Raw genomic sequence first — 21,453 nt, forward strand, 5'->3', positions numbered from 1 at the left:
AACGTCAATCTTTGTGGGTTAGCAGAGGGCAGCTGAGCAAAATGCTTTAAATTGTTTCACCGCACTTTTGCGCTCCGAAGTCTACGCTCCCCGTCTTTATCAACTTGTGCCTGACCAGTGCGGTGAAGTATGACCGAATAGCCCCAGTGATTTGCACGTTGCCGACGAGCTGATACAATAACAACTGGCCCGTTAAACGCTACGTTGAAGGTGGTGGAGGATACTCCTTGGTTCTTTCGGTAAAGTCACGTAGTTAGAAATAAAATAAAACAATTTCGATTCAAAGCTTTCGTGACTGCAGGGATTCATCTTCTTGGTTCTTTCGGTAAAGTCACGTAGAATGGAAACAATAAAAATAATCAAATAAAACATAATTAAATAATTCTCACGACGTTTCGGCCACAACGCAAGCAGCCGTCATCAGGTGAAGACCAGGTCTGTCGGGGAGACAGCGTCATTCAGACGCTGTTTTATTTTATTATTTTTATTGTTTCCATTCTACGTGACTTTACCGAAAGAACCAAGAAGAAAAATAAAACAAATCACGACGTTTCGATCGCAAGCTTGTGTTGCGTTCGAAACGTCGCAAGCTTGTGTTGCGTTCGAAACGTCGTTATTTGTTTGATTTTATTTCCAACTACGTGACTTTACCGAAAGAACCAAAGAGGATGGATTCCTGCAGTCACGAAAGCTTCAAATCAAGTGATGGGGGATCTTACGCGTGTGCGTCTGTGCGCGAGATCTTTGGCCAGATCATAACGTGCACTAACCCATCCAAAAAAAAATCCATGACGAATCGAAACACTTTATTTAAATATGAATTGGCCAATCATCCAATTGCAGGAGCTTTTCTAATAAAATACTCAGCGGGGCTTTCCTAGATAATAATTTACATGAACATTCTATAATATAAAAACTGAGCTCATTGAGCCATGAATGCTATTAAAATTGGACAGCTGTTGCAGTGTTTGATGGTCTCGGCATGGTATTTGTGTGTGTTCTGATAGTGTTAATCTGTGTGTGCATGTGTGTGTCTGCTCCTGTGAATGTGTCTGGAATGAATGTGCATGCGTGCCCGCGAGTGTCTGTGCGGGTGTGGATGCGTGTCTGTATGTTTGTGGGGAGGGGTGGTGCAGCGGTTAGCGCGCTGAGCTACGAACCTGTGACTATTATCTGAACTGGTGTAGTGTGTAAAAATCACCACTGGGGAGACAAAGGTGGCCAGGCGTGGTCCTGGCCACCCACCCACCCCCTCGTGTGCAGTGGCGGCACACACTTTGTCTCTGTACATCTGTATGTGCGCCTTGTATGTGTGTTTACCTGTTAGACAAATACAAAGACCCCAGTGGAGCCTTCACAGATTGTTGGGGCAAGTGCTGTTAGTGAGGACCTACTGTGGCCAACACAACCTTCGTCGGTCTCCGGCGTCGTAGAACAGCGCGCTAACTGCAAAACTGAGTTCGATTCCCGCTCATGGCCAACTTGGGTGACATATCTAAACCTGTCCTGGCCCTTCAAATAGGTCAATTTAGCAATCAGTTAGTACCGGGTGTGGTGTGTAAATACACAACGGCAATGGAGAGACAAAGGTGGCCGGGTGTGGTGTTGTCCACACCACCACCCTCTCTTGGGCCAGCAGACTCTTCAGGCTATGCAGAAGGGGCCTTTGTCTTTGTGCGTGTGTATATCCGTTACGTTCGCGTGCGCGTCTGTGCGTGATCTTTATTCCCTATTATCCCCGGCTCGATAATGAATTAAAGTACAATTTAATGTTTGGACCTGGGTGTGTGGGGGGGGGGGGCGCGGGTGGTGGGGGCTACCAGATCCATCACCTCGTAATTCTGTGCGTTCACCGCGGATCGCCGGCACCAGGACGCACGCCGGCCCATCGCAAACGCGCCAACGCCGCACCGACCCAGTTTATTTGGCGCAGATATATTTTATCATTTGATATACGAAAAAGTACATTTCCCTGGGCAGCATTAAAATCACACGCCGACGTGCTGTAACCTTGTCAGTATTATTTATTTTTTAGCGCCGCAAACTATAATTTCCTTCTTTGAATCGCATTCCAGTTTTCGGGGCAGGGCACACCACTGCAGCTCCGGTAGACCCAGCCGCCCTGTCTCACGTATGACGGGTGGGTGGGGGGGGGGTTGTGGTATGGGTGGTAGTGGCGGTGGTGTTCACGAATCCAATCTGCCTCTCCGTGAAAGCCCTCTCTGATCCGCGGTCTCATTTCTTCGCTGCGTTTTGCCGGCGCTAAAGCGATTTGCTTTGCGGAGTCACGAGGGTCGAACGTTCTGCTCGGCCGCCAGCCGCCGTTGTTATTCGCGAATGCCCTTCCACAAACACGCCGGGGCCATGTACTCATAACGATTTCATTTGTTTTTGTTCCACCTTATTTAATAAATAAATAAAAATCTCGCGCGGATCCATCGCGGTTTTTTTTCAGTTGTGGCATTTTCTTTTTTTGGGGGTGGGGGAGGTGGGGTCTAGGGGGCTCGGAGGCTGGTGGGATGGGGGGTTTACCTCCCTGCTGTGTACACGAACGTGCGGCCAGCTGGTATATTTGAATACTCGTCATAGTTTTGGGTGGGGGGGGGTGATACATTTCACACGAATGATGCCCGCTGCTATCACCTGCACTAAAACCTGTTTTATTTTACTTACTACTGATTATGTTTCTACTTTGTTTTCGATATTTTCTGTAAAGCGGTTGATCTTTGCTTGAATTTCGATGAGCTCATTTTTGCTCTGACTTCCATTCGCTTCATTGCTCTGCTTGGTTTTTTTTCGTGATTGCATTTTGACATTTTATTTATTTATTTTGTGGTCCCGGGTCACTCTGGCAAATGAAACGAGACCCCGGTCTTCTCCGGTTCGGGATAAACATTGAAAAACATTTGGATCTAGAACTTGGGGACTGACATCCTGTCGTTTGAAAAGCCAGGCTTGTTGAATCGACGTATGCAACACTTCATGTGCTCTACGGTGAAGGCTCGTGAGTAACGGTTGTGAGGGAGGAAGGATGCCACACAAGAAGTCTGTGTTCGTTCCTCATGTGGTAGGCGGGCTAGTACTACTTCTTCATCCTCCAACAGAATGAGCGGACAGAAAGGTCATGACAATGTATGCATGTTGAACTTCTTTTGCACCGTACGTAGCCAAGCGTGCTAATCGGAGGTGTGGGGCAAGGACATGTAGATATGCTGTATACATAAATCATGGTTGCTTAGCACGGGTTCAAAAAGACCCAAAATGCCAAGTTGCCAGCCACGGACAGCACTATTGAAGGTGTAAGTGATGGCAGTTGATACGTTTGTTGATTTTAACAAGGATAGAAGGACTTGGCCATAGAGACTATGGGAGGTAATTCCCATAAACACAGCGGACGGACAGCAGTCCATGTTTATTTTACATGGAGAAATAATGCTGAAGATCCTGGGCAGGTCAATAATCTTCCCAAAGGGTGGGGGGGGGGGGGCGAATGGGAGGGGGAGGGGTTCCTGCAATATCAAGATTTTAAAATGAGGCCCTCCATTAATAATAATTAATCATAAGATTATTATTAATTAATAATAAGATTTGTGGTATTGTCTCAGGTAAATATCAGTAAGTACCAATTTTCAGATTCTCAGGGTGCCCTTCCTCCCACCCCCTCACCTGCTGCAGCAGCTGCCCCCCCCCCTCCACCTCCACCCCTCACCTGATGGAGCAGCTGCCCCCCCCCATCCACTCACCTGCTGCAGCAGCTGGTCCCCCCCCCCCATCCACTCACCTGCTGCAGCAGCTGGTCCCCCCCCCATCCACTCACCTGCTGCAGCAGCTGGTCCCCCCCCCCCCCCCCATCCACTCACCTGCTGCAGCAGCTGGTCCCCCCCCCCATCCACTCACCTGCTGCAGCAGCTAGTCCCCCCCTCCCCCCCACCTCCACCCCTCACCTGCTGCAGCAGCTGGTTCTCGGGGTGCCCGGGTGCGGAGTCGGGGCCGACGCGCCTGCGCAGCGTGTACTCGAGCAGCTGGCCACTCGCATTCACCACCAGCGTGTCGGGCCCCCCGTCCACCAGCGGGCAGTCCAGTCGGGGGGGCGGCGTGGGGGGGCCCGGGACGGACGCATAGCGGAGAGTCACGCCTACCAGCAGGCCTGGGGGCGGGGGGCAAAGGAGGGGGGGGAAAGGGGGAGTGGCAAAGGGGAATTCGATTATCCTTGGGCGGATTGTAATCTCTGTTGCGGATTGAACCGTGTCCGCGGTTTTACGCTGCGAGGCTGCTCCTCACTCGTCGAGAGTCCGGGGCTCCGTGACATCAGTGCCCACGTGGCCACGGGCACCCGGGGCGAAGTCGACCGACCACGCGGGGAAGGGAATCGGACGGCGCCTCTTCTGCTCCTTCGCCCGAGCCGTACGTCGGTCGACCGCGAATGCGCCCCAATCTCCTCGATTGTTCGTTGGGCCAATATCTCTTGTAGGGACCCTCCTGTGTTACTCCTTCGTTCACTGCAATGTTGATGTGTTTGTCTCCGTTGTTGCTGCTGCTGCTGCTGTGCGCACGCAGCACCACGGATCTCCCGTGTAAAATAGACGGGCAGCTGGCTAAACTGGACCACCATCATCCGAGTAATAAATAAAAACAAAACTAAAATCTCAATCGCCTCGTTTAGACACAGAATGGGCTGCTGCTGCTGCGTTGGCAGTGGTGCACAAGAACAGTTCACAGCAACAAAAGCTCAACACGGTCACGTGTGGATCTTAATTTTTTTTATAAGTACAATTGGGTGACGTTCCAATCAATGGCCCTTCTTCACAGCGCATAACAGCACCGTTCACGTGCTACGAAGAGAGGCCGGTGGCCGAAACGTCGCCAATTATTTATTTCCCCTTTTTAAGTGTCCGGTTCGCTACACACACATACTGTTTGCATTGTCATTTCTTTTGCTTCATCGGGACTACTAGTGCTGCACCCCCCATCCCCCCATTACGCCGAATTATTATATAGGGGGGTGGGCAGTGAAATATGTGAGGCTTTTCATGTTGGCTTACGTTTAAACCAGAGTCCTGCATGGAGGACGAGAGTTGCCACCTGTACCGGATTTGACCCGGGTTTGACCCCGTACAGTCCCAGGATTGGGTGGCAGCGGGACTTGGCTTGTGCCGAGATCTGGTACCGGTAGAGTTTTGCTGTGGTACCGGTAGAGTTTTGCTGTGGTGACCTTTAATACAGAATACTGCACAGGTTGCTGTATTTTACATTAGAGCTCGTGCTGACCGTTGCGGTTTTAAACGATGAACTTTATTTTTTTTTATCAGATATGGGCCAACTGAGCAATAACGTACAGCTCTTTTTTCATAAGCAGACTGGCCGCAAATAATAGCTAAACAAAGTGGCTCGTCATCACGCGGGCATGTATAGCAGCGGCCAAACACTCTAAACGTGTGTTTCCAAATGTGGAGGGGAAAAACCGGAGGACCTGGAGAAAAATCCACACGACCACAGGGAAAGAGAGAGAGAGAGATGAGCATGCAAACTCCACATTTACAGCGGGCGTCAGGGTCGGGATCAAAAGCCCACGACCTCCGTGGTTGTGTCCGGGGTGGAAAATGTGGTGACCCAAGTGGAGTTCCTTGGCAATGAATCATCGTTGGGTCTGGCTTCAGTGGCCCAAACACTAACACGGCAATGGCCAAGGGGCCCGAGAAGAGAGAGTGGTGTTTGTTCTCCCAGGGAATCTCACTGTTTGCTATTTTTCATACACTGTACACATGATTCAGCGGAATGTGTTGTGATGCTCACCGAGCCAAACTCAAGGCGCCCCGATGAGACGGTGGGTTTCAGTAGTATTGGGTCAGGAGTGGCGTGGAAGCGGCCGATAAGAGACGCGCACACACACACACAGAGTTTTGCTCCAATAAGCACGTCGGCACAATCACGCTTGTCTCGCAAATAAACAACTTAGCCTGCACGTTTGGGAAATGACTTCCTCGCCCGCGTGTGCGCACCAGACACGCGGTTGTTGGTTGTTGTGCGTGGATGCAATGGTGGTGGTGGAGGAAGGGAGGCGGTGGTTTTGTGTGTTTGTAATAAAGGAACCGAGCAAAAATGGAGAATGATGGAGACAGGAAGACAGGCGCCGGGGGATAGTGTAGAGAAAGGATCAGAGACGCTCCGGGGGTAGCACAAATGAGAGGAGACGAGGAGAGGCTACAGGAGCCCACGTAATGTGAAGCTCCATCGGTTCGGGTGGGGAGCGGTAGTGTAGTGGTTAGCGCGCCGCCGAGGTGTGGGGAGGAGGGAGATAACCAGCTGCTCCAGCAGGTGAAGGCACGGACGTGTGGATGTGGGATTCCCGCTCACGGCCAACACCACCGGTGACGATTATCTGAGCCGGTCCTGGGCCTCCCCTAGGTCGAATCAGCCTCAAATGAGTACCCGGTGCGGTGTGTAAACATCGCCACTGGGGAGACAAAGGCGGCCGGGCGTGGTGCTGGCCACTACCCACCCCCTCGTGTGCAGTGGCGCCACACACTTTGCCCGTTGCACATCTGTATGCGCGTCTCGCTAACAGCACTTGCCCAAACAGTCTGTCAAGGCTACACGGGGGACCTTTGTCTTTGTGGTGAGGAAGTGGTGGGGGGGGGTACATCACGAACACGTGACTCAGCGCGCGGGGGGGGGGTACAAAGGGCCCCGCGTGTTGCGGGCGGACACGTCGAGAATCCGTGCCGATAAAACCACGCGCGTGCTCCCCAGGCGCGTGAGAGCCTTAAAGAGCCGGGGGGGAGGGGGGAGAGGGGGGGGGGAGGTCAACTTCTCCACCCACCCCCACCCGCTCCTCGCCACCAGCCACCGAGCGACCCCTCGTTACCCATCGCCGCGTCGCGTGCGAATCCCCCTGCGGACCAAATCAGCTGACGCCGCCGGCTTGAGAGCAAAAAGCCCGGGGCCTCTCTCGACCGGGACACCCCCCCCGCTCCGACCCCCCCGAACCGAACGCCTGCTGGAGGATCCGTGCGCGGATGATGATGCAAGCAGTGCTACTCAAGAGGGGAGGGGGGGACTCTGCACCCCCCCCCCCCCCGTTATTGATCTGACGTCATCGGGGCGTCACGGTGGTGAGATGTTAACTACCTCGCCTGGTACGCAGGAGGTCGTGGGTTCGATCCCGACCCTGACGCCTGCTGCTGTATATTTGGAGTTTGCGTGTCTCTCTTTCTCCCCGTGGTGAGATGTTAACTACCTCGCCTGGTATACAGGAGGTCGTGGGTTCGATCCCGGCCCTGACGCCTGCTGTATATTTGGAGTTTGCGTGTCTCTCTCTCTCCCCGTGGTGAGATGTTAACTACCTCGCCTGGTATACAGGAGGTCGTGGGTTCGATCCCGGCCCTGACGCCTGCTGTATATTTGGAGTTTGCGTGTCTCTCTCTCTCCCCGTGGTGAGATGTTAACTACCTCGCCTGGTGTGCAGGAGGTCGTGGGTTCGATCCTGACCCTGACGCCTGCTGTATATTTGGAGTTTGCGTGTCTCTCTCTCCCCGTGGTGAGATGTTAACTACCTCGCCTGGTATGAAGGAGGTCGTGGGTTCGATCCTGACCCTGACGCCTGTTGTATATTTGGAGTTTGCGTGTCTCTCCCCGTGGTTAGATGTTAACTACCTCGCCTGGTATAAAGGAGGTCGTGGGTTCGATCCCGACCCTGACGCCTGCTGCTGTATATTTGGAGTTTGCGTGTCTCTCTTTCTCCCCGTGGTGAGATGTTAACTACCTCGCCTGGTATACAGGAGGTCGTGGGTTCGATCCCGGCCCTGACGCCTGCTGTATATTTGGAGTTTGCGTGTCTCTCTCTCTCCCCGTGGTGAGATGTTAACTACCTCGCCTGGTATACAGGAGGTCGTGGGTTCGATCCCGGCCCTGACGCCTGCTGTATATTTGGAGTTTGCGTGTCTCTCTCTCTCCCCGTGGTGAGATGTTAACTACCTCGCCTGGTGTGCAGGAGGTCGTGGGTTCGATCCTGACCCTGACGCCTGCTGTATATTTGGAGTTTGCGTGTCTCTCTCTCCCCGTGGTGAGATGTTAACTACCTCGCCTGGTATGAAGGAGGTCGTGGGTTCGATCCTGACCCTGACGCCTGTTGTATATTTGGAGTTTGCGTGTCTCTCCCCGTGGTTAGATGTTAACTACCTCGCCTGGTATAAAGGAGGTCGTGGGTTCGATGCCGACCCTGACGCCTGCTGCTGTATATTTGGGTCCTCCGGTTTTCCCCCGCACATTTAGGAACATGCGTTTAGAATATTTGGCTGCTCTACATTTCCACGTGATAAGCCACTTCGTTGAGCTATCATCTGTTGACAGGTCGCTTCTGAAAAAGAGCTACATAGATCAGTGGGCCTTATCTGGCAAAATAAATACAAATAATAACAGTTTGAATAATTTATAGTTTGACGTCAGTTGGTTTGATGAACACAAAATTAATTAATGAACCAGCTAATTTCTCACCATTCAAGAGCAAATCACACGTGGGCTTCTATTTTGATTGACGGTGTCCATTTTTTCTATGTGGTTACTCGTTGGGGTGCCCCTATTGAATGTATGATTGTGCAACAGGACTTTTATTTTGAATGGGTGCCTTTATTAATTCACATTTTTGCACTTTAACTTTGAGAAGTGTCCGTTTCTTACTTTAAACAGTACAATAATTGTCCATTCAAAGGGGGCTTTTATTTTGATTCGGGTGTCCATATACTGTAATTCAATTCTAGAGTGTAAGGTGTCCATCTCGTACATGTTCATGCAAGGGTGCTTTTAATTTGAAGGGGTGCCCTATCTCTTTACTGGTACTGTTCATATATTTGCAGGAAATGACTCTAGTGTTGAGCAGGCATACTTGGCAGAGGTGTGGACTCGAGTCATGTGACTTGGACTCGAGTCAGACTCGAGTCATGAATTTGATGACTTGCGACTCGACTTGGACTTGCATAACAATGACTTTGTCCCACCTATGAGATGTGGACTCGAGTCATGTGACTTGGACTCGAGTCAGACTCGAGTCATGAATTTGATGACTTGCGACTCGACTTGGACTTGCATAACAATGACTTTGTCCCACCTATGAGATGTGGACTCGAGTCATGTGACTTGGACTCGAGTCAGACTCGAGTCATGAATTTGATGAGTTGCGACTCGACTTGGACTTGCATAACAATGACTTTGTCCCACCTATGAGATGTGGACTCGAGTCATGTGACTTGGACTCGAGTCAGACTCGAGTCATGAATTTGATGACTTGCGACTCGACTTGGACTTGCATAACAATGACTTTGTCCCACCTCTGATCCTTGGGGTGTCCATCTCTTCAATATGCCCACACAGCAGAGCTTCAATTTTGAAATAGTATCCCAACACTTTATACATTCAAACAAGAGGCCCTTTATATTTGGGTGGGTTTCCACATCTTGCATGCACATAATAGGGCCTTTTTGTGAAGGGGTGTATCTCGCATGCGTTGCTTCACGTTCACGCAGAGGGAATTTTGAAACAGTGGCCATCATTTTCATCATAGTGGGTCATTTAAGTTTGCTTTTAAGTTAAAGTGACGGCACGTCTAACTGATTCTGGTGGGGAAAAAATCCAGGTGTCAGAATTCATCATTTCAGTTTGACTACTCGCGAGCCGTGTGTTGAACTTCTTTCGCGCCGTACGTAGCCAATCGTGCTCATCGGAGGGACGGTGCTTCTTGAAGAAGCTCCCAGCACGTGGCGCGATGCGAAACGTCAGACTTCGTGCCAAGGAAACACGCGGCCCAACCTCGTAAAGACATCGGGGAGCAACTCACTTGGGAGCCCCGTGACATCTCATTCAGCGGGCGATTCCTCTTAACAGGAGGGTCACGGCATTGCGAATAGCCACTACGTCCCATCGGAGGACAGCCGACAAGCAACGCTTTAAATACAATTGAGCGACGGACTAAGCAACAACAGAAAACGTTGGAACAATCCGGAGCAAAGCTGGCGAGAAAAAGCCACGTTGTGTGAGTTTTACAGCGACGTCACCTTCTTCTCTACGCGCAGAAACGCCCATTGAGCGGCGTGAACAAGAACCGGTTCAGTTGATGAGAGTCGTGGAGCGGGCAATACCCCCCTCCTGGCACCCCCCCCGCATCCCACCCCTCGTGCCCCCATCGCCCCCCCTCGCACCCCCCCCCCTAATTAGCAAGGGTCTCACTCCGTGCGCCTCGACAAAGATCCCCCGTATAGCCTTAAGTTTAGCCTGTAACAGACTGTAGGGGCAAGTGCTGTTAGCGAGCACCTATGAAGACCGACACGGCACACGAGGGGGTGGGTGGCCAGCACCATGCCCGGCTGCCTTTGTCTCCCCAGTGGCAATGTTTACACACCGTACCAGATACTAATTTAAGGCTGAGTCGACCTAGGGGAGGCCCATGACCGGTTCAGATAATCCGTCACTGTTGCTGTTGGCCGTGAAGCAGAAATGGAACTCGGGTTCGTAGCGCAGCACCGCGCTAACCGCTGCACCACGGCTCCCCCACCAGCAAGCACGCATGCTCATAAACCCCCACCCACCCACCCACCTGCTCCCCTCCGCCAACATTAAGAACATGACGATCTCGCGAGCATAGCTATCAAGATGACGCATTCAATTTGCTGCTGCTGCTGCTGCCCGCCGCTAGCACGGGGTGCGCCTTCGAGGCCCACGGTCAAACCTCGCGTGTGCGGCTTGCTGGCGGAGCTGAAGAGCGCAAATCGGCGTCACTTGTTTTTATTTCAAGTCACTTGTTTTAAATGTAAAGTCACTTGTTTTTATTTCAAGTTATTTTTTATTTCAAGTCAATTGTTTAAAATGTCAAGTCACTTTTTCTTGGTTCTTTCGGTAAAGTCACGTAGAAGGGAAGTAATTATCATTCAGACGCTGTCTCCCCGACAGACCTGGTCTTCACCTGAGGACGGCTGCTTGCGTTGTGGTCGAAACGTCGTGAGATTTATTTTATTGTTTTATTTTTATTATTTTATTTCTTCCCTTCTACGTGACTTTACCGAAAGAACCAAGAATATGAATCCCTGCACAGTCAAGAAAGCTTTAAATCGAAAAATGTCAAGTCACTTGTTTTTATTTCAAGTTATTTTTTATTTCAAGTCACTTAAATTTCAAGTCACTTGTTTTTAATTTCAGGTCACTTTTTAAATTTCAAGTCACTTTTAAATTTCAGATAATTTTTTAATTTTAAGTCACTTTTTTATGTAAAGTCACTTGTTGTTGTTATTAAATAAAAATGTGTGTCGTTAAACCCGCCACCACCCGGCACAGCCAATTAGTAAGGTTTGTCACGTTAGCAAAACGTGCCAGTTCGTTACTAGTACAGCACCACCGGTTGGTGTCGGAGAGAAAACCCACGACATTTACACTCCGATAATAACAACCAGCATCATCAGGTAGACAGCCAGAGTTGTGGAGAAATCTGCCTCCTGGTTCGATCTTAAATAGAGTGAGGGGGGGGGTAATGCGTGCATATAAATTACCATTCATTACCGGTTGGGTTATTCATAGGCTAATCAACATACGTTATGCATGCACATTGTGGCGGGTTTAACGACACATTTATATTTTATATTTACGCGATCTAACCCAAAAGAACCTCGATTATGGGTAACATTGATCGCGAAGGGCTACTCCGTGTTCAACTGACTTGTTGTTATTGTTGTTGTCCCGGGGGGAGGGTCCCCAATAGTTTCCTTCTTGGGATGTTTGGCCACTTCGTTGTTTATTTGTCCTTGATTATTATAATTGTTGTCATTATTATGACCTCTTGCCGTTATTAACCCAGGAAATGCCCCATCGAGTCTGAGGATTGTTCTTCAGGATGGGCCGTGCTGAACGTTGCGTGAAAGCGTGCGACGATTGCTACGCGTTTTCACAATTAAGTATTTCGCGGTGTCATTAAAAAAAATTACGATTTTAAACATTTCAAATCATCACTCGGAAGACAAAAAAACCCACCACGTGTACCAAAGGATACATCACTGGGAGATCCGTACAGATGGCTTTCACGAATCAGCTCACCGACCATGCTGCAATGTCCTGAACCCGCCCAACAACCCAGACGCGGTTTCGGAAGCGTCACAAAAAACGAAATCCCTTCCTGCATTGGATTCACCAACCTTGGCCTCCAAAGCACCAGATCCCAGGTTCAGGGCAGCCTCCGCGACATAACCTCCGGTGTTGTTGATACACAGCGCTCACAAACACCGTGTCCGTGCCGTCAGTACACCGCGACCTGGACTCGATGGGTAAATAAAGCTGCAACAGAGTTTATCAGCTGCGTGTGAGAGTTCAAATCGTCGCCCTCATCAGGGTGCGATTTTATGGGGAGAAGGGGGATCTACCTTGGCTCTAATTTTTACTATTCCCCCATGACTGCATTTTCAATTATCATCCCCGCCGCTGGCAGGGAGGTCATGAGGTAGGGGGAGGAACATTTATATATTACCCCTCCGCCCCATAGATTGTGAACACCACAAAACATTAGTCTTGGCACTCAGCGAGACGTACTACGGTAGAAACACATCATTCTAATTAAAATTTCAAAGTGCATATACCACAACGAGGCGATGACACATGTTACGTGTAACATTATGATTATTTTCAGCTTTTGTCAATCGATGATGAAGGCCTCGCCATGACGTGTCAGCCATTGATTGACCATACTTCACCACGCTGGTCAGTGCAGGATGGTGGAAACCTATTTTGACAAATCTCTCCCTGGCCATTATCAATGTCGTCGTGATCATCACCACCATCATCAGCAACATACACTCAATGGTCTACAAATGATGATCATCAATATCAATTAAAATCATAACATCATTGTCATCTCAGTAATGCCACTACCACCATCACCGTCATTATTATCATCATCGACCAATCAATCATCAGCAGCATCAGCATCGATGAACATTAACAACACCAGCATCATCCAATCGATCATAATTAATCAACCAATAATCGTCAATGCCCATCATCACAGCAGTGCCGCCACTACCAACTAATCACACCACCGTCATACTCATCATCATCGTTGCCCCTGCTAGGGTTGGTAAAGTGAGTACCACGTGTTAACATCTGCACCGCTTTGTGGACGAAGACAGTGGCTGAGCTATCGGAAGACTGGCCCCCGTCATAGGAACGTGGAATAAACAGCACTAGCTTAAGACTGCCGACAGATATGAACGCTACCCAGCGCGATTTGACACGCTGTCAGTGGACGTGGATAAATTGTCCATTACCTAACCACGTGGGAGCCAGTGAGATTCATTATCGCGTTTGCACGGGAGGCCAGGGAACCGGTAATTATGTCATGGGTAGAGCCGCAGCCCTGCAGCTGCTTGCCCACGTCACTGCTGGCGGAAGAAGGGCACGAGGAAGCTACGTTCGGAGAGCGTCTCCGCGGAGAATTTGGCCTCCTCTCCCCACGCTGGACAAACGTGTCGGAGAAGGCGGGGAGTACCCACGCTTTACCACACCACGTGGGACATATGGCATGCCAATCAATCGACCGCAAGCGGGATCAGAAGGTGACTTTGGCCTTCGTCAGCTGATAATCATCACGCGCGAAACGTGTCCCCGTGGTTTCGAGAGCGGGGATTCTAACGGTGGTGTTCCATTCCGAGTGGCTGGAGATGTACAATTAACCACGGGCTCAGTGAGAGACGTAACAAGACGCCGAGACGTCACTTCTCCATTCCTATTCATTCACAACGAGCAGGCGACTTGAGTTGTTTTTTTGGCGCGCCGCGGTGGCGAGATGTTAACTGCCTCGCCTGGCATGCAGGAGGTCGTGGGTTCTATCCCGACCTTAACGCCCGCAGTATATATGGAGTCTGCGTCTCTCCCTCTCCCCGTGGTCGCATGGATTTTTCTCCGGGTCCTCCGGGTTTCCCCTCCACATGTAGAGACAAGCATTGGGACTATTTGGCTGCAATAAAATGTCCGCATGATCAGCCACTCTGTCAGGCTATCATTTGTGGCCAGGTCGCTCGCTTCTGACAAAGAGCTTTAACAGCTCAGTGGGCCTCACCTGGTAAAATATAATTTAAAAAAATGTTTAAATAGTTTACACGTCCCATAGGGCACATGGTCTCCTATCCTCTGAGATTGCACAATTTCAGCAGCATTGTGTGAACACAAGCGAACTGGAGTTGTAATGTCGTGTTGCGGGGGGGGGGTGCAATTGGCCGTACGTTTGGCTACGTACGGTGCGAAAGAAGTCCCACATACATAGGCACGCCGCAGGGAGAAAGTGCAATTAGCACGCGCCTATTAGTGGTCGTCCATAAATGACGTCACGCGATTTTGGACGATTTTTGACCCCCCCCCCCCCTCGTCACACGGCGTCACAAAAAGTCAGACCCCCCCTCAAATATGACGTCATAAAGCTCTGCCCCCCCCCCCAAAAAACATGCTTCGAATCGCTTTAAACTATTGTCATTGTAGTGCGTATTTAATGTGGCGCTGCACTCTGATGTTGTAGGAGAAAACATTTATTAAAAAGTATATTTAATTAAGTAGAACGTGTTGTCTGTATTTAAAGTTGCGCATTTTGATGTGACGTCACATTTCTCAAACCCCCCCCCCTCGCCACACATCGTCACAAATGTCTGACCCCCCCCCCCCACCTAGGTGCGTGACGTCATTTATGGACGGCCCCTTAAGACCCGGCCGACGCATGGTGGCTTGGTGTGGCCAGCACCCCGCCGTGTTATCTCCCCAAGTGCTGACGTCTGCACACTGCAGCAGGTATTCGCTTAAGGCTGAGTAGACCTAGGGGAGGCCACGAAGACGTGTCCTGGTACCGCTTGCACGCTGATGCTCTACGTGGCGTGGAGTCGAGCACAGGTGGTTGGGCATTGTGAGAGCAGTGCGCTAACCACTGCGCCACCGCTCCCAATGTGCACACTTGCATATAACCGTAACCTGCAAAAAAAACAAAGATCTCCCGTATAGCCTTAAGAGACTGTAGGGGCAAGTGCTGTTAGCGAGCAGCACCTATGAAGGCCGGGCACGGTACACGAGGGGGTGGGTGGCCAACACCACGCCCGGCCGCCTTTGTCTCCCCAGTGGCGATGTTTACACACCGCACCAGGTACTCAATGAATGCTGAGTCGATCTTGGAGAGGCCCAAGACCGGTTCGACATATTCGCTGTCACCGTTGTCGGTCGTGAGCGGGAATCGAACTCGGGTGGTCGGGTGCGTAGAGCAGCGCCCTAACCACTGCGCCACCGCTCCCCACACACACAGCCATAACACAAGCACGTACACACTCACATGGGCACACCGACAATGAACACGAAGCGTCAACACGGAATCACCAAACAAAGAGAAGGATCCCCCGTATAGCCTTAGCAGACTATTGGGGGCAAGTGCTGTTGAGCGAGTAGCTATGACGGCATTACCAGCAGCACCATCATCATCGGCATTGTCAGCCTGCACTGCCATCAGCACCAGCGTCATCAACACCAGCGCTACCATCATCAGCAGCACCAGCAGCACCTGCATGCACCACTACCCAGCATCGTCAGCTTCACGACCATCACACTCACCAGCAGCACCACCACCATCACATCACTAGCAACATCACGAACACACCATCACATCCACCACCACCATCACTAACACCATCACTACCACCACATTCACCACCACCAGCACCATCACTAACACCACCACATTCACCACCACCATCACTAACACCACCACATTCACCACCACCATCACTAACACCACCACATTCACCAGCACCAGCACCATCACTAACACCATCACATTCACCACCACCAGCACTAACACCATCACCACCACCATCACTAACACCATCACATCCACCAGCAGCACCAACACTAACACCATCACATCCACCACCACCACCATCACTAACACCATCACTAACACCACCACATTCACCAGCACCACCATCACTAACACCATCACTAACACTATCACATTCACCAGCACCACCATCACTAACACCATCACTAACACCATCACATTCACCAGCACCACCATCACTAACACCATCACATCCACCAGCAGCACCATCACTAACACCATCACATTCACCACCACAAGCACTAACACCATCACCACCACCATCACTAACACCATCACATTCACCACCATCAGCACCATCACTAACACCATCACATCCACCAGCAGCACCAGCACTAACACCATCACATCCACCACCACCATCACATTCACCACCATCACGAACACCACCACCAACATCACTAACACCATCACTAACACCACCACATTCACCAGCACCACCATCACGAACACCATCACTAACACCATCACATGCACCACCGCCAGCACCACCATCACTAACACCATCACATGCACCACCACCACCATCACTAACACCATCACATTCACCACCACCACCACCACCACCATCGCCACGCGTCTCTCACCGTAGATGAGCGCCAGGCCACTCTCGTGCAGGTAGCGCACGCGCCGGTGCTTGAAGAGCCAAGTGGTGAGGATGGTGACGATGAGCAGCAGGATGAAGACCAGCAGGTTCACGCTGTCACGCCGATGGCTCTCCTCCACCCGCTTCTCCCCTCGGGCTCCCGCCGCTGCTGCTGCTGCGGATGCCGCTGCTGCTGCTGATGATGATGATGCCGATCCTCTTTGCGCTGCTGCTGCTGCTGCTACTGGGGCCGCTCTTGCTCCTGCTGCTGCTGCTGCCAATTGCACTTCGACAGAAGTCAGACGACGGTGGGAATATATCTCGGGGCCGGCGGCCTCTTTGTGGGGGGCGATCTGTTGAGCATCGCGCGGACCGGCGAGCCCCCCACCACCGCGGAGCGAGCCCCCCACGCAACAATGCAGGGAGAGAGACGCGCAGAGGAGAGGCAGCAACCGAGCGGCGAGAGCAGACCTCCTCATCCTGTCCGCCATGGCGAAGACCGAGAGGGGGGGGGTGCGTGTGTGTGCCTGCCTATGTGTGTGTGTGTGCCTGTCTGTGTGTGTGCCTGTGTGTGTGACGACGTGCTACGGTGCTAGTGGTGAGAGGGAGGAACGGGGAAGGCGATGCGGATGAGGGGGGTGGAGGTGGGGGGAGAGCGCCGGACGGAGTGAGAGCGGCGCCGTTGTGCGATGGTGCGCGGTGTGCGAGTGGATGATGATGTGTGTGTGTCTGTGTGTGTGTCTGTGTGTGTGTGTCTGTGTGTGTCTGTGTGTGTGTCTGTGTGTGTGTCTGTGTGTGTGTCTGTGTGTGTGTGTCTGTGTGTGTGTGTCTGTGTGTGTCTGTGTGAGTGTGTCTGTGTGTCTGTGTGTGTGTCTGTGTGTGTGTGTCTGTGTGTGTGTATGTCTGTGTATGTGTGTCTGTGTGTGTCTGTGTGCTTGTGTCTGGTGAGGAGCGGTGGCGCAGCGATTAGCGCTACGCTGCGCTACGAACCCGGCGACCTACGTTCGATGCTCACTCACGGCCACCACCGGTGACGATTATCTGAACCGGTCTTGGGCCTCCCCTAGGTCGACTCGGCCTAAAATGAGTACCTGGTGCGGTGTGTAAACATCGCCACTGGGAAGACAAAGGCGGTCGGGCGTGGTGTTGGCCCACGTACCCCCTCGTGTACTGCGCCCGCCTTCATAGGTGCTACCCGCTAACAGCACTTGCCCCAAAAGTCTCAGGCTATACTGGGCCTCCCCTATGTTGACTGAGCCTCAAATTAGTACCTGGTGCGGTGTGTAAACATCGCCACTAGAGAGACAAAGGTGGCCGGGCGTGGTGCTGACCACTCCCGCGTGTGCATTTCCGGTTCACTCAAAGCATTTCCCCCAACAGTCTGTATCAAGCTATACGGGGGGTCGTTGTCATTGTATTTGTATGATATGTACTCTATTTGATTGTCTATCAAGTCATACAGGAGGAATTTCTGCCCTGAAATAAACACGCAAAAAACAAAGCGTCTCCTTCATATCATAGGATACAGTATTAAAAAGTTTTGCTGGCTGGCTGGCTTCCTGGCTGCGTAGATGGCGTCGCCTGCACGCTACAGCAACGAGCCGGGTTCGTGCGTGCTGACGTCACCGCTCCACCCACCCTCCACCCACCCCGTGTATCCCGCATTAAGGGGCCGTCCATAAATGACGTCACGCGATTTTGGACGATTTTTGACCCCCACCCCTCTCGTCACACGGCATCACAAAAGTCAGACCCCCCCTCAAACATGACGTCACAAAGCTCTTGCCCCCCCCCCCCCCAAAATAAAACATGCTTCAAATCGCTTTCAACTATTGCCATCGTAGTGCGTATTTAATGTGGCGCTGCACTCTGATGTTGTAGGAGAAAACATTTATTAAAAAGTCTATTTCATTAAGTAGAACGTGTTGTCTATATTTATTTAAAGTTGCGCCTTTTGTTGTGACGTCACATTTCTCAACCCCACCCCCCTCGTTACACATCGTCACAAATGTCTGACCCCCCCCCGCCCTAGGTGCGTGACGTCATTTATGGACGGCCCCTAATACGCGGGCAGCTCCAGTCATACTCGCCAGTATTAGAAAAAAAAATTTTGCTGGCTGGAAGGAGGGAGGGATGGTCACCTCCAAAGGGCGTGCAAGCTGCCAATCAAAACATAAAGAAAAGTATTGACATGTAGCGAATGGCCTTCTGGGAGTGAACAATTGCAGCAGCATTGCCTCGGCACAAGCAAACTCTGGACATTTCGGTTTGACACGCGGTGGCGTCTCATCAGCAGACTCGGCCTTGCTTGAATCAACTCTGGCGAACTGCCAGACGTTACAGGCATCTGAACACCTTGTTAGATTGCCGTACAAGGATAAACACCTGTGATTATTTTCTGCTCATACATCTACGGGACATTTTTTTGCCAGTATCAAAAAGTCTGAAAAAATAAGAATACGTTTAACCCTTTCTGGCAATAATAATACTAATAATGTTTGCCGTGCCTCTTTCTCCTGGCGATCCACGATTACGGCTCCGTTCAAGGGAAGTGTGTGTCACACAACATGTGTGTTCAAGGGAGGGGAGTGTCACACAACATGTGGGTTCAAGGGAGGGGAGTGTCACACAACATGTGTGTTCAAGGGAGGGGAGTGTCACACAACATGTGTGTTCAAGGGAGGGGATTGTCACACAACATGTGTGTTCAAGGGAGGGGAATGTTACACAACATGTGTGTTCAAGGGAGGGGAGTGTCACACAACATGTGTGTTCAAGGGAGGGGAGTGTCACACAACATGTGTGTTCAAGGGAAGTGAGTGTCACACAACATGTGTGTTCAAGGGAGGGGAGTGTCACACAACATGTGTGTTCAAGGGAGGGGAGTGTCACACAACATGTGTGTTCAAGGGAGGGGAGTGTCATACAACATGTGTGTTCAAGGGAAGGGAGTGTCACACAACATGTGTGTTCAAGGGAAGTGAGTGTCACACAACATGTGTGTTCAAGGGAGGGGAGTGTCACACAACATGTGTGTTCAAGGGAGGGGAGTGTCACACAACATGTGTGTTCAAGGGAAGTGAGTGTCACACAACATGTGTGTTCAAGGGAGGGGAGTGTCACACAACATGTGTGTTCAAGGGAGGGGAGTGTCACACAACATGTGTGTTCAAGGGAAGTGAGTGTCACACAACATGTGTGTTCAAGGGAAGTGAGTGTCACACAACATCTGTGCTCAAGGGAGGGGAGTGTCGCACAACATGTGTGTTCAAGGGAGGGGAGTGTCACACAACATGTGTGTTCAAGGGAAGTGAGTGTCACACAACATGTGTGCTCAAGGAAGGGGAGTGTCACACAATATGTGTGTTCAAGGGAGGGGAGTGTCACACAACATGTGTGTTCAAGGGAAGTGAGTGTCACACAACATGTGTGTTCAAGGGAGGGGAGTGTCACACAACATGTGTGTTCAAGGGAGGGGAGTGTCACACAACATGTGTGTTCAAGGGAAGGGAGTGTCACACAACATGTGTGTTCAAGGGAAGTGTCACACAACATGTGTGTTCAAGGGAAGTGAGTGTCACACAACATCTGTGCTCAAGGAAGGGGAGTGTCATACAACATGTGTGTTCAAGGGAGTGGCGTGTCACACAACATGTGTGTTCAAGGGAAGGGAGTGTCACATCTTTGCGGTGACCCACCAACCCCTCGCTGCTGCTGCTGCTGCCCACATCAGTGCTGGGGGTTTAGAGGCAGCCGCGTGTCGCGAGCCATCGCACGGGCGCGTGCCCTGCATCAACAACAGCGCGCACTGGTGGACGCAAGTGTTCACCACAGCTCCCGTTACTCGACACATTCGTTAAGTGGGGGGGGGGGGGGGGAGGAGCCCCCCCCCCAGGGCTGGCGGGGGGACCCCGTGAGCCTCACGGCCTGCGGGCACGTGAGGCCCACGGCGTGGTTGTCGGGCCCGCGACACGGTACGCATCAGTCGCTGTGAGCATCTCAAGCGCGCACGAATCGGGTGCTCGAGGGCGAGAGGGGTGGATAATGACGGCGTAGTGATTTTGAGCAGAAAACACCCCAAAAAGTTGCGATGTTATTTATTTATTTCCGTCTTTCTGCTTTCATGACCTGAGGTTCGCTTGATGCGGTTTCAAGCGAAGCGTCACGTATCTTTGAGCGTGAGATGCGCTCACCCAGTGAGTGTTTGACGATGTCCGGTGGCTGGAGGGTCACACGGCAGCAACAACAAAAAAACAATCTGGCTCGATCATTACGTGGCCTTGCCAAACAACAAAAAAACCCCAATCATCTTCAACGACAAAACAAATGGGCAAAAAACACTTTCCTGAGTCTCAAGACACCGTTCAGCGAGTGTGCTGCTTGGATTTTTGTTGTTTAAATTCTATTCACGTCATTTCAGTTTCGAGTGAGCAGAAAACCCAAGGGCTCGCCTAAACCCTCAAAGGCAAATATCCCTCGTATAACCTCAACAGGCTGTTGGGGTGGCCAGCACTACGCCCGGCCGCCTTTGTCTCCCCAGTGGCGATGTTTACACACCACATCGTATTTTCTGTAGTATATGACAGTGTTTTTTATGGAAGACTTTGCTGTTTTTTCCTGGATTTTTCTGTTGCGTGTAGTCACTTTAAGATTTTTTTCGATTTAAAGCTTTCGTGACTGCAGGGATTCATCAAATAAAACATAATAAAATAATTATTTATTATAACATAATTATTTATTATGTTTTATTTTTATTATTTGTATTATTTTATCATTATTATTTTTATTATTTTATTACTTCCCTTCTACGTGAGTTTACCGAAAAAAACCAAGAAGATCACTTTAAGATGTTTCTTGATCATGTTTGTTGAGGTTGCACCCGAGTCAAGAGCCGCATGGCTCACAGGGCTATACCTAATACATGAAACTGAAATATCCCACACGGAAGGCGCAGACGTCATTCATGCGCTAC

The 21,453-nt window shown here is 50.9% G+C and overlaps 1 protein-coding gene across 1 annotated transcript in view; it reads right to left on the reverse strand.

Moving 5' to 3' along the window:
- The window catches only part of LOC144732565 (sodium/hydrogen exchanger 9-like), a 52,571-nt gene extending 35,068 nt beyond the window's left edge, over nucleotides 1-17,503 (reverse strand). The window contains exons 1-2 of the mRNA XM_078614002.1: nucleotides 16,483-17,503; nucleotides 3,945-4,147 (exon numbers count right to left, since the gene is read on the reverse strand). Coding sequence (XP_078470128.1) covers nucleotides 3,945-4,147; nucleotides 16,483-16,972 — 693 coding nt within the window. The 5' untranslated portion in view covers nucleotides 16,973-17,503. The remainder of the gene's footprint in view (nucleotides 1-3,944; nucleotides 4,148-16,482) is intronic.
- Nucleotides 17,504-21,453: the final 3,950 nt, after the last annotated feature.

The sequence above is a fragment of the Lampetra planeri genome, chromosome 43 (assembly GCF_965212315.1).
Source record: "Lampetra planeri chromosome 43, kcLamPlan1.2.h2, whole genome shotgun sequence".
NCBI classification, from domain to species: domain Eukaryota; kingdom Metazoa; phylum Chordata; class Hyperoartia; order Petromyzontiformes; family Petromyzontidae; genus Lampetra; species Lampetra planeri.